This window comes from Triturus cristatus, chromosome 3_2 (assembly GCF_964204655.1).
Source record: "Triturus cristatus chromosome 3_2, aTriCri1.1, whole genome shotgun sequence".
In the NCBI taxonomy this organism is placed as follows: domain Eukaryota; kingdom Metazoa; phylum Chordata; class Amphibia; order Caudata; family Salamandridae; genus Triturus; species Triturus cristatus.
Genome location: NC_140584.1, coordinates 1066479573 through 1066494057, shown reverse-complemented (window position 1 = coordinate 1066494057; position 14485 = coordinate 1066479573). Strand labels below are relative to the sequence as shown.

Sequence of the window (14485 nt, the reverse complement as noted above, 5' to 3'; positions counted from 1 at the left end):
TCAAAGAAAAGGGTATTCCTTCAAACGAGTAAAGTCATTGAGGGACACACTTGTCAAAATTTACCCCAAACAATCCAACAAAGGCAATTGGCTCGAAAGCACTTGTGGTTTTCGCAATTGTAGCAAGTGCAGGGCTTGCGAATATGAAGTTAATAAGACACCTTTCAGGACCCCACTTGAGAGATCTCCACAAACCATCAGAAGGGCCTACAAGCTGTATACGTGCTGGAATGCCCTTGTGGACTCCAGAACATAGGCAGCACCAAACACTAGGTACACAAGAGAATACTCCAATACATGAGGGATATCAAGCATACTGATGAGAATTACCTAGTAGCCAGACATTTTGGGTGTAACCACGACAAGAGAGACAGAGAGCTGACATACTTAATCAAAGATGCTGTCCTGAGAAACATAGAGGGGGCAACAGGGAAAAAGACCTTACAAAGTTTGAATCCTTCTACATCCTCAGATTAGACAGTAAAAGTACAGCAGGTCTTAATATGGATGAAGAATTATGCACACATCTGTAGGCTAAATTATGTTTACATCCGATTAGAAACATTTTATAGATAAGACCATTTCATGTGTCTCGAGATTCCCAGTCTCCACACCTGTGCTTGTTTAGAGGGGGAGCCCTGAAAGTGAACATGCAAATCAACCTGAGGGGTTTTAATTTGAGCTGTGTATAGTTACTATTACAATTGATTGTGTTTTAATCATTTATTCAAATAAGCCATAATGGATTGACATGCAATGTGTGTGAATGGAGTAAGAATGAAAGTTGATCTTACTCCTCATTATTTGTTGATTATATGTTGTTTAAATTGTCATTTTTAGTTTATTCATTATATTTTTGCACAGGATGAGTCCTCAAAAAATACCAGTAAAGCACCTTGTTTTTGATGTTCCGTCACCATGTGGAACAAACAGGAACAGACTCCACTTCTTTTAGTGCAATTTTATTTGAAAATCAGCTCGCCGCCATGACTCGTTTTGCCCTTTGCAGGCCTTGATCACATGACGTGTCTAGGAACCCTCCTCATTTTAAAGTGACATGTGCATAAACAATACAGAAGACAGATTTCCGTCATGTACATTCATCTCATTACTCAAAGCAGCATGTTTGCATTTTTTGCATTTTCACATTTTTGTTTCTGGCTAAATTCATAACCCATGAGCATACTGAATGTATATACATTTTCTGTATGAATACATTTCTAGGTTGTAAGCGCTGGCTCATTTCAACCCTATACGCATAAAACACTTAAAAACCTAATAAAAAGCATTTTACAGTTTCTACATGCAATCTACAAAACTTATTTGTTCTGGGTTCCTGTGTTTTGAACATTATTTTGTCTTTGTTAACTGCTCACTGACTTGGTTTGTATGAATGCCAGAATTGCAGTGTTTTACTAATACAGCCCCAGTGGACCAGTCTAGTCTGCTAAAATGTAAAGTGCATAGTGCTAAAGTGCAATACACCTACTCCCGGTGTACCATAAAGTTCAAACTAGCCTTTAAGTGCCCATGTGAATTACTAATTCTAAGACTGTTTAAAAGAAAAAACAGAGGTTGTATACAGGGAAGATAGAGTGCAGCTACCTAATATACAGTGTGCAAATTTGCATATGAACTATTACGGGGTTGCTATCAATTTATACATGATAGCTATTATAAACATGTGTAAAGATCTTCGCTGGTGTTTAACCCCTGTGGGTTTTTGGTATCAAGCTCAAGTATGTATTTGGTCTCTAGTCTTCTTAGAACTGCCTCCCTATTGCCACCTCGTCTCATTTGTGGGTCTAAGTCCACCACATAGTACTTAACTGTTCTAGATTTTTGCTGTGGACTTCTCTGAAATGGCAGGCCACCGGATATGTAGGATCCAAATTTGTGATGGCTCTCAAGTGCTGGACAATACTCTTGCGAACCTGTAGTTTCGTGCTCCCTACATAACGAAGTTCACAAGAGCACTCCAGCCATCAAAGACATATAAGTGAGTTATCCTATCAGCCTTTGCTGTCAATTATTGAATCAGAGGTTGAAAGTAATTTATACTGAAGCATTTAGGATGCGCAATATTTGAAATCTGGGCAGGCGAGGGACTGAAATACATGACTGTGGCACTGGCAGCCGAAGGCGCAATGGCTGATTCAGCTTTGGGGGACCAGATGTGTCATGCAGCATGTAAACAACATTTAACAATTCATTTGAAAATCGTCTATGAGAAACTGAAACCACCATACAGTAAATAATTGAAATGTTTACCATTGGGTTGCAAGCCATCAAAGACATGCTGGTATGGCCACCAAGGAGAGAGGTATCATGACTTCAACTAAGCGAGTCCTTCGTTGCTGTCCAAGACTCTGTGCTCGTCCAATGAGATCATGGTCATATGCATTTAAAATCTGTGTAATGCTAAATGCCAAGTGGATAAGCACCGAGGAAGGCTTGATGCCGTAATGCATTTGCTTAATAAATGTGTCTGAAACGCGTCCCGTGAGTGCTTCGCATCTTTGGGAGCTTGTATATTTTTAACGTGATTTTGCCCACACATCAGCGTTAATAGCACCCACCGCAAGTTCTGCAGCTCATGGGTGAGACTTGGAGCGAGGATTGTTATTGCTGCCAGAACCGCCGAGGATCAAAGGGAGTTATCCTAGCCGCCTTTGCTGCCAACTATTGGATGGAGGTTGAAAGTAATCTATACTGAAGCCTTTAGGATGTGCAACATTTGAAATCTGGGCAGGCGAGGGACTGAAATACACGACTGTGGCACTGGCAGCTGGAGTCGCAATGGCTGATTCAGCTTTGGGGGACCGGATGTGTCATGCGGCATGTGAGCAACATTTAACATTTCATTTAAAAATCGTCTATTAGAGACTGAGAACCATCATAAAGTAAAGAATTGAAATGTTTACCATTGGGTTGTAAGCCATCAAAGACATGCTGGTATGGCCGCCAAGAAGAGAGGTATCATGACCTCAACGAAGTGAGTCCTTCCTTGCTGTCCATGACTCTGTGCTACTCCAATGAGATCATTGTCATGTGCATTTAAAATCTGTGTAATGCTAAATGCCAAGTAGATAAGCACTGAGGAAAGCTTGATGCCGAAATGCATTTGCTTAATAAATTCATCTGAAACGTGTCCCATGAGTGCTTCGCATCTTTGGGAGTTTGAATATTTTTAATGTGACTTTGCCCACACGTCAGCGGTAAATAGCACCCACCGTGAATTCAACAGCTCATGGGTGAAACTTGGAGCGAGGATATATATATATATATTTGCTAGGGTTTTTAACTGTAAGTAATATTTACTTACCATATGTAAACCCAACTCCGCACGGCCTTCGGTCATGGATGGTGGGGGGTTTGCTGCACGGCCACATGCAACTCAAGCCCCATAAATGTAGCCAGCCCTACATTGCGCAGGAACTTCAGTCGTGCATGGCAGTGGTGCAGCCAACCCCTGCATGCAGCCAACCCCATGCTGAGCACAGCCTTTGGTCATGCACGGAGGGGGTTTTTGCCACAAGGCAGCCGACCCCAAACTGTACATAGCCTTTGGCATGCGCGACATGGGGTTGGCCACAGGACCTGGCCCTGGGCTACCCATCCTCAGGCCTTTTTTTATTAAAGGGAAGAGGGCCACGTGCCCCCCCCCCTTCCCGATCCTTGTTAGGCCCTGGGGACCTCATCTCCAAGGGCCATTACTAAATATTAAGGTGAAGAGGTTGTATGGCCCTCTTTACCGAGGTCTTATGAGCCCTGGGGACCTCATACCCGGGGCCCGCACTTTGTAAAGGATACCCACAAAATACTCATTAGGGGCTGTAGTGGGAGCCCCAAAATAAAAAATAAAAATGGCAGCTGGGGCTGCTTCCTTTTATTATTGGGAGAGGGGCGTGTGGCCCCACTCCCTTAGCCATCACAGGCCCACCCCAGGACCGAACTGTCTCTAAAAGGGGAGGGGGGCCTTGCAGCCCCTCTCCTTCATCCATTAATGGCTCCGGGAACCACAGTCACAGGCCCAGCTCACTAGCTATGTCCCAGGGGCCCACACCCAATATATAACGGTCTTCCTTCCCAACCGGGCTAGAAAATCTGTGTTTGCTCCTGCTTGGCGGCAGCAATTTTTAATCTCCCGCCATGCAGGAGCAAACACAAAGCTTTAAAACTGCTTCCGTCAGCTGGGAGCAGAATTTTGATCTGTTTCTCTGACCAAATTTCCTCTTGGGGCTAATAACTGGTGTCCAACTCAATGAAACTGCTTTCATTGGGTTTTAATATATGAGGTTTTGGTCGACCCTGTCAAGCAGCAGGTGCAGTAACAGACTGACCATTCTTACATCTCAGGTGTTGCAGTTACCACTACAATCAAGGACCACGTGGACTTACCTGGTCTATGAGGTATTTTGTGAAGGTCCACATCCATTTGAATGCGTACGTGCTGAGAACCTGCTTGATAGGTGTAAAGTCCACCTGAATCCACCCGAGGTTCTGATTATCAGGAAGATTCCGTAAGCTGTCTCGGGCCACCTGAGTAAATGAAACAGTGGTCATTAGTAATTGTAACTGACAACAATTTCTCTATGAAACATACCATGGAATAGCACGCAACACCCTGATGAATACAGGCCCCAGCTAGGCCCGCAGGACACAAGGGTTCGCTCTCCTGTAATGGAATCTATAAGGAAGTTGGCACGGAAACTGCAAAGTACAAAGACAGCATTTATTAACCCTTAAGGGTGGTCCTACAATCCACACAACACTCTTCAGTATTGCATAGAGTAGCACAAAGAACCTACGTACATGGTCCCCTTTTATACACAGTAGAGGGGCTCATAAGTGGGTGGATACAACATGAAGACGAAGAACATTACCATTTATGGTCATTTTCGATACTGAATCAATATGTGGGCGGAGCTAACGCACTCCTTGAGCCCGCGAAAACATGGTCAAGCAAGGCTAACTGATAACAGATGTGGTCAAGTCTGGGCATGTGCCAGATAGACAAAGGAGCTATTTATAGACTGTTACTAGGCAGATTACAAGAGCAACTAACACAGAGGTTGGACTCTTCTCGTGGGGAACACGTGGAAGCATGACAATACAAAATGGAGTCCAAGCTTCGGCCAACATAACAGAAAAAACACGATCTATAACAGAGGAATTAATGTCTTTAGTAAATGCTTAATCACATCGTTGTTTCAATTTACAACAACCCAGGCCCTGATGTAGCAAAGGATTGTACCCATTCTCTTATCTCGGCCTATGGAGAAATAACATTTGTTTCACTAATGTAAAGGCTGATTAAGAAACATGTATGTAAACATTAGGAATCTACCAGGCATAGAACAGTTTACATAAGCATACAGAGGTGGATTCATGTAGGATCAAGTACGACAAGGGAGCGATGAGAGGAGGGACTTCTTTGGTGGTAGCCTGGGGACCCGCGATGATGCCCCTTGCATGTGCTTGGATTTTGGCAATGTTCCCTTCCAATTCCCACCTTGGAAACACATTTTCTCCAGCCTTTCTTTGAAGTAGACATAGGAGTGTTTTCAGAGTTACAATGACCATGCAAAAGTTAGTGATTGGCCCTACGTGTGTGGGTTTTGGATTCCTTCTGCTTGGGCATTACCCATACCCCTCAACGCTCCCCTTTGCCATCTCAACATTAAACTTAGAACTTCAGAAAATGCACTGTGCTAGCAAAATTGCCTCAATCATAAATTCATTCTGCAGTAATCTCACGGATTGTTTCAGTCTATAGATTAGAACAATGGCTATTTTGCTGGTATTTAGGCAGAAATTAAGATGCAGTCTGGCAGACTCTAGTGACTAATAAGCCTTTGGTCAGAATATAAATCAAGAGATTTTGAGCTTGTTCTATGCATTATTGGATGTCCATTTTCAGTATCATCACTTCCTGTTGTCTACTACCCAAAAGGCAGATCAACTCCATCCTTCGGGCCCTATGTGCAGTCAGTATCTCGATGAAGCAGCCCATCAGCCGCCAGCACCCTGCTGCTCCTCTGCTGAATCAAGTGGCGGGAGAACGCAGTGGGAACTAAGCGGTGCAGGACGAGCAGCACACATCCTTCTGCAATGGACAGCCCCTTCCTTTTGAGCCCACCAGCCTCTCTCTGGAGGGCCTGATGCAACAGATGTGACAGCCATCAAGGTCAACGCCACAGCAGAGTTTGGGGGCAAGTTCTTCTTGGTGGACTCAAGTGCATAGCAATTGAAAGAATTAGTGAGAGCAGGTTATGTCCCTCTGGAGTTAACCAACGATGGCGACGATATATCCATTAGCTCTTTCAGCCCTCTGGTGCAAGTATATTCTATATGTCTTAAACTCCACACGCATGCATATTAACTGTGGCACTGGAAGTAATAAAGCTAACTGAGTTTCATTATGGCCATTTCACATGTCAATTCCTTTTTTTCTTAATAGAGATTATGTATCACGTATTAAAACTGTTATGGAAAATTCTAAGTGTGGAATTCATAAAAAAAATCAAGTTAAAGAAAGGGCCCTAAAGGCTGGGTGTCACACTGAATTGTCTATTTAGTTTGATTGTGAACATGTGGTTGGTGAGACAGTGCATTCCTGATCGGTGTGTAAGGCCCACTGTCCCACAATTAAATTAGCCTGCAAGCTGTAGCTGTCTACTCCGAATTGTTTCTCAAAATGTACAACATGATTAAGAAACTGGAGAACAATGAAAGCTAAAGAGAAATCAATAAATAATAAATGTAGATATGCTTAAAATTAATCTGCTTTATAAAGTAAAACTATTTTGTTAAGGCCCATACTGCGTGGATTACCACACTTTTGATTGCTTTCCATTTTACAGGCTTATAAAAATATAGAATCTTGCATTGTGATTTGTATTGCCATCTTGGACTGGTCTCACAAACATGCCCAGGAGTCTGGTCTCACGAACATGCCCAGGAGTCTGGTCTCACGAACATGCCCAGGAGTCTGGTCTCACAAACATGCCCAGGAGTCTGCTGAGAAATGTATGCAAGTCACAGTCACAGAATTCCAGGAATACCTCCGACTCGCCAATATATGGTCCTCTAAACTGTCCACAGTATTCAGGAGCAAAAACTGAACATACTTCTTTGTTTTCCAAATGTCTCCACATCGAGAAACAATTCTCTGTCTTAAGAAAAGGCTTCTTCTGTACTTCGTGAAAATATGGCATATATTATACCACCATCAATGCATACTTACTTTTTTTAGGACTTATCCTACATGTAATTTAAAAATGGTCAGAGAAGCCAATAGAAATGTTGGTGAAGACTCACAAAATACCACTTTGTGGAAACTCAACGGATTCTAATGTCTACCACCTTACCTAACCCTTCCCCCTGGTCACACTCATTCTCTGCCAGCCTAAATACCCACTGATCAGGGACTCCCTGATGACACAACGTGAGCATCTAAGAGAAGCTTAAGAACACAAGCAAGAGCTATCCAGTTGAAAGGTCTGCGTAGGCAGCAGACAGCAGGTAGCATGCCCACCCGGTGTATTCAGGGCCTGTGTTCTGTCGCTCGGAAGCACGCTCGAGTGTGTCCACTTGGCGGGGCATCACATCCTTCTGGCATGTTGTGAAGAACTATAATTTCTCCCTTTCCTCTCACCCTCAACGCTCCACTATGTCGTTGAATGAGACAATAAATACCATTATCTCAGCAATGAAATCCCTGCAAGTGCTTTTTCACAGCGTCGGCCGTGAACTGCCAGCTGATAAACAAGCATTTGATGCAACAGCTGGTAGCAGGGCCGGACTGGGAACCCAAAGCAGCCCTGGCAGTTTTGTCGGACCAGTCCCTGGGGGGGGGGGGGGGGGGATGGGCTGGTACGACACTCACAGACCCACTCAGGCACTCTCACATACACTCTGCTTTTGTTTCTGAGGGCCTATATTGCAGCACCACTGCAAAACTGGCACCCAGGACCAAATCCGGCCCCACCGCTGCAAAACCGGACCCCACCCTTCCAGCCTCCCAGGGAAACGCCCAATGCCTGCTACGGGTAGTCCGGCTCTGGCCTACAGGCAGGTCCCATGCAGGGATCTTCACCAATATTTCAATGTATTGGCTTTTGAGCACGTTTTTGCCGAACCTGGCGTATGAGCTACCGGAACAAATCACATGGGCTGCATTTATTAACCTTTTGCCGTATTCCCATACCTGCATATTGCTCTGAATAAGGTGGTGTTACCAACAGTATCACAGACCTTCCGCCCAAAAAAATAAATACATTCCATCTGTGAGGAGGGGCTGAGGTATTGGAGGGGTCGGGCTAAGCTGGGGAACTGCGTCATATTGTTAAGTAACTGAGAGTCAATTTTGTACCTTTCCTGCCACCGTGAGATATCGGTTCCTCACTAGGCGACTGTGTGAAGTGAGCCTATATTGTGTGACACGCAATGGCACTGTGTGAGTTGGCAGGTCTGGTATCCTGAAGCAGAAATACGGTTACATCCTGGCACTTTCCCAATCTCAACCCTCAGGAAGAATCAGTGGGTACGTACGAGGTCTCACCCACTGGGCCCCTCACAGCACAAACTTCAGGAATATTCAGGCAGTAAGTACAAGGCCTCACCGATTGGACTCCTACTATGAAACCTACAGAAGGAGTCAGGAGGTAAGTACAAGTTCTCACCAACCAGGCCGCTTACTGCGCAACCTTCAGGAAAATTCAGGAGGTAAGTAGGTCTCACCTATTAGGCCCCTTTACCGTACAACCTTTAGGAAGAGTTAGGCAGTAAGTACAAGGTCTCACCCACCAGTCCCCTTACTGCACAACCTTTTGGACGACTAAGGAGGTAAGTGCAAGGGCTTGGCCGCTGGGCTTCTTACCATGCAACCTTCAGGAAGACTCAAGAGGTAAGTACAAGTTCACACCCATCTGACTGCTTATCGCGCAACCTTCAGCAAGAGTCAGGAGGTCAGTACAAGGTCTTATCCATTGGACCCCTACTGCGCAACCTTCATACCAGCGAATTATTGGCAAAGAGTAATGGAGATGCTTTAACGAGGAAGATGTAACAGTCAGTACTGGTAATAATACAGGGAATCACAGAACGCCACAGTGGAGTTTCAATTGTGAAACTCATCACTGCCATCTCGCCTGCACTGTTTTAGCTGCACGGGAAATCCATCCCCCACATGCCTTTGCGGCCGGAGCATCCAACGTTCCTTTCGCCGCCAAGAGGCCCTTTAAAAGCTGCTCAGGCCACTCGCGGTGCAGGAGCCCATCATTGCCTTCTCGCCAACACTGTTTGGGCCTCACGGGAACTCCATCCCCCACCTGCCTTTGTGGCCAGAGCTGCCGACGTTCCTTTCCATGCCAGAAGGTGCTTTAAAAGCAGCTCACGGCTCCCGCGGTGCGGGACGCGCGCGGGCATCCCTGGGCCGCACCTGCCTTCATCTCTCATAGTTGGCTTGCGGGTAAGACTTTTTGAACTAAATACCTTCTAATGGCATTCATCTCCTTTCTTTCCCTGGAGGCGGCCTCTACTAAAATACTCTGACAAACTCAATCTAGCTACCCAATAATAACTGCTACTGATTGCATCGGGACAAAAAGGGAACACTCCTTGTGGGATCACTAGTCTTTTTCTGATCATCAGAACATTTGTGACTTTTATTTTTATACTACAAGGGGTTTGGAGTTTAATTGTGACATTTATTCTCCACATGAACATTGAAGACCTAATTATTAAACTGCCTGCCTACAATTGGACTATTACGTAAGTCCTAGCAGGGTGGCGAGTGTAGCACAGCCATGTGATTGTTGGCTATTAAAACCCGCCTTGTTCCCCCCTTGTTCCACTTACCATCTGGGCCATTCTTAACTATTTTTATATCTAATTGCACAGATTACATTTTAATTTGGGACAGCTCTAGGTTGATTCCTTCAGGGTGGCTGTGGCATAGACCGGTTCAGCCTGAATAATGGGAAAGCGTACCTGTCCTCTGAAGCCCAAAGCTACCCCCTTATCCTCATTGCCACCAACTTCAATTGATAGGATGTTACAGAGGGCTATAGGGGTGGTCAATACAGAAATAGAGCTCACTGAGAGGCGTTTGTCACTAACTCCTGATTTATGCATTCCAGTGTTTGACGTATGTACTTCTCAAACTGCCACCCCAGCCCCTATAGCTGAACCATCCTCACCCCCACTCCAAGAAGTTACACCTAAAAATGTAGAACAAAAGGGGAGAATTCCACCAATATTGGAAAGAACGGGAAGCGTAAACAAGTACTTGGGGTGGGAGCTAAAATAAAGAAAATAAGTGAGGACCCATCATCTAGTGCAGAGGATTGCGAGAAGTCTGATTCAAATGCAAGTTGTCCCCCACCTACTAGATTAGACATTGATGATCCTACCTGGGCATTGAATCTGTTGACTGACCTACAGAACCAATTCAATTGTAAGGGAAGAACTCGCTCCCCTACTCAATCGTATAGATAAAGTGGTAACAATGGGGGAAAGTTGTCAAGTAAATTACAACATAAGTACTACCCATGTAGCAGTAAGGGGGAATGAATTTGGCTGCCAGGTGGATACTCTAAAACATATCTCCGGACGGGTTGGGTGTGCAGAGCAACTTAGACCCCACCACAACCGAAGAGATAAGGTACCCCAATGTCAACAACCACCAGGCAGGCACGAGTTCCAACCATGAGGCCGGGAGCAAAATTGTAGTATCCCCACTGGATTTTTTTTACACTCACTACCAAACGCCATCTAGGGCTCACATTACCCCAGACGGCCAGTAAGCATTCCAACTGTGGGCAGTTGGGATGCCCTCCCAAGACCCTTATTATTTAGCATACCAGTAAACAATAGATTTGGGGTTCTGGAGTTAGTAGATTGACAAGTATTGACTCTGACTCCAGACCAGGGATCTGTAACGCAGTGGTCGGAAACAGAATAGGAAGATCATAGCGGGGATTATCTCACCCAGACAATATGCTCTGGGCTAGGGGCAAAAGGCAAGGACCACCGATTAGAAACACCCCAGTCCGTTGGCCCAGACGGAGCAGGGGTACAATTGCTAGGAGCATTTTTTGCCCCATTACCCTTGAGTAAAAAAAACGAGAGAAGGCTTGTCTATGAGGCCACCAGATAACCAGTTTACTACCTAAATGAGGGACATTCAAACGTCTAACACCAATACGCTTGAGTGTATCTTTAGAAAGAGCGTGCAAGGCAACACGATGAGGGTCTTGTCCTGGAACGTTGCTGGACTCAAAAGCAAACTGCCCTGCCCAGACTGAGGGCTTTTTTTGGACATATACGATGTATGCATGTACCAGGAAACCTGGGCTCAGGTAGACTCTTCGAGGGTGGGTTTTGCTTCATTCAATGTCCCTGCTACCTAGGGGGGAGGGGTAGACCATCGGGGGGGTTTAACCATTTGGGTAGGCTCAGATCTCGGCTGCAGAGCCTAACAGTTGACTACCCCCTCAAATGACATCCAGTGTGTAGTACTTACCTTTTCCTCAAAGATAAAAATTGCCATTATCAATGTTTATTCTCAGTCTGTTAGCCTTAGCCAGGAATCTGTGACATTAGACAAACTGAGCCTCTTTATTCCCACTGTTGATCCAAGCATATGGTTGATTGTAGGGGGTGATTTCAACTGCCAATTTGAACCCCTCGCTGATCTAAGTAACACCACCCCCAGTGAGGAGGATCTTCAATGGCTAATCCCAGATCCACAAATTCAACCTATTAAAGCTTGGTCCCCGTTGGCACTCCAGATTATTTCAATGACATTAACTCACTCCCTAAGAGCGTGCAATGGCCGCACAAAATCGGATACCCCGGGGCAGCTAACATTCAACAGATTAGATCAATCGTCCGGGTTGGATTACATTTTAGTGGAGACTAGGCTATGGCAAAGGGTTCGTGATTCTGCTGTCGTGATGCGGCAGGACAATGATCACAACGCTTTGACCATGGAATTGGAGATGCCGAATGCGGGTCATCTTAATTCTAAGGCCACCTGTACATCTCAGGACTGTGGATTAATACTTTCAAATAATAGAAGGAAAATAAGGTGGGGTTTAATTCAACAATCACCTGACAAGATGGCCACAGTATCAATCAGTAATCCCGATTTTAATAGAAATGTGGGAGGCCACAATTGCAGAGGGTACTCCATTAACCACTGAGAGGGTTGCAAAACTGCATGCAGAATTAACATCCAAATTGGCAGATGTATTTTATCCAGTGGTACCTCATAGGGCGAAAAGATGGCCTAAATGATTTTGGTTCAGTGCCAAATACCGAAAAGCTAAACGGGCTCTGCTAGAAGCCATTAAAGCAAAGGACAAGCATCGAACTAAACTGGATTGGGTGCTGTATAAAGACAGCATCCAGCAAGCAAAAAAGAGCTGGGAATTGGACAGATGGGAGGCCCTTGAATCTGCCTTACTCAATAAAGACATGAAGGCTTTCTGGGCCATAGTTAGCTCGGTTGATACCGGAGGGAAGACAGCCATTGAGCGAATATAGTATCTGAAGCATGGGAGACTCACTTTCAGACTCTATACACCACCAAGGAAGCTGTGGGCCAAATTGATGAAGCCTCCATATTTTTCACTGGGTTTGCCCAGGAGGCAGCCCCAGGGATTACCATGTCTGAAGTGGTAAATGCAATTAGCAAGCTTCCCTTCCACAAAGCGCCGGGTCTGGACAAACTACCGGGGGACCTCTTTCGGGGGAATCAAAGATATGGGGACCTTACCTATGGGTCTTATTTAATGCTATTATGAATGGCATGAAGCTCCCTGATACCTGGCTTGGGGCAGAAATTGTCCCAGTCCTTAAAAAGGGTTAACCCTTTCTACCTACTAATTGCAGGCCGATCAGTTTGATCGACGTTACCCAGAAATTGTTTGCACGGGTACTTCTTGACCTCCTTCAGGCGTATATGGAAGAACAAGAGATCTTGATCCTCTACCAAGCCAGGTTCAGAAAAAACACCTCTACCGTCGACTAGATATTCAGACCTCAACTTCTCTTCTGGAAAACGGAGACAATAGAGGGTGGCAGCCTCTACCCAATATTTGTGGTTCTGAAGTCGGCTTTTGATCTCGTGCCCAGGGTCAAATTATGGGGTGTACTTAGAGATCTACCTCCTTAGCATTCTGATGAGACTGCATGAAGGTAATTTGGCTCAAGTGAGGTATGGAAAATGTGGTGAATTAACCCCCCGCTTTCTGGTCAATAAAGGGGTACGGCAGGGGTGCGTGCTCGCACCTACTTTATTTTGCTTATTCATTAATGCACTGGTTGACCAACTCAGGAAGGTTAAGGATAATGATGCCCCTAAGATAGCGTCTGGTAAGGTTCCAGCAATGATGTTTGCCGACGACACTCTTTTACTTTCAAAGTCGCCTATGGGAATCCAGTGGATCCTCGATAGCTTTGTTGCCTTCTGTAAAACCAGGGGGTTGGAGATTAAAATGCAGAAGACCAAATTTATGGTCTTCAATCCTGCCAACAAGTCTTGCTCTAACCCCGGTTTGAATGGCACTATGCTTGAAAGAGTGTCGGTCTTTGACTACTTAGGTGTCACCTTGACAGAAAACCTGGAGTGGGGGCCGCAAATGGCTAAAGCAAGCCTTAAGCTTGCTCAGACAATAGGAGGAATTGCAAAAATGTACAGAACTTCCATCCACAAACCAACCGGGCCAATAGCTGAGATTTATAAAGTACAAGCAAGGGTTGCTACATTAAATGGGGCAGAATTATGGGGGCATTGCACCACTAGTAGCCTGAACAAGGTAGAGAACAATTTCATGAGGCAGTTGTTAGGTCTCCCCCCTAGCACTCCCCTCACCCCCCTAAGCTAGGACCTGGGCATTAGGCCCATTGGGGAAGAGATTGGCCTTAGACCCATAACTTTCTGGTGTAGATTGTGGATGACCTCGGAACTGGCCAGCTATTGGTCTGAGCTCAAAGAGCTATTGAGTTTCCAGGTATCAGCAAAATACCTTGTTTTGTATAGATAAAGGATGTCTGTAACAGGTTGGGCAAAGCAGGCTTATGGAGTAATCCTGAAGAATTGTGCCTTTTAATTTCGCGGTCAGAATTGGTAAAATCCTTCAGGAGGCACAAATTTGCCAACATCCAGGAAAGCTCAGCCTCCGGCCGTTTGACAACCGAATTCTTAAAGATCAAGGACGAGTACAATATGGAATCTTTCCTGGATGATATCCAACCAACTCTAGCAAGGAAATTATATGTACAGTTAGGATTTGGGACTCTACTGCTCCGTGCCTTTTCGAATAAAAGGTCCAAAACTCTATCTGGAGGGTGTCTTGCCTGTAATTAATAGGAAGAGACAGAGTTACATGTCTTTTTTTTCTGCCCTGGCTATAAATTACCTAGACAGTGCTGGTTTATTCAACTCTGCAGGAATCTAGGCTTCATACACCGT

The 14485-nt window shown here is 45.1% G+C and overlaps 1 protein-coding gene across 1 annotated transcript in view; it reads right to left on the bottom strand.

Annotated features, from left to right (window-relative positions):
• The window catches only part of LOC146859134 (uncharacterized), a 2052335-nt gene that overhangs the window by 1767343 nt on the left and 270507 nt on the right, over positions 1–14485 (bottom strand). Inside the window, exon 24 of the mRNA XM_085649806.1 lies at positions 4402–4542. Within this exon, the coding sequence (XP_085505932.1) occupies positions 4402–4542 (141 nt within the window). The remainder of the gene's footprint in view (positions 1–4401; positions 4543–14485) is intronic.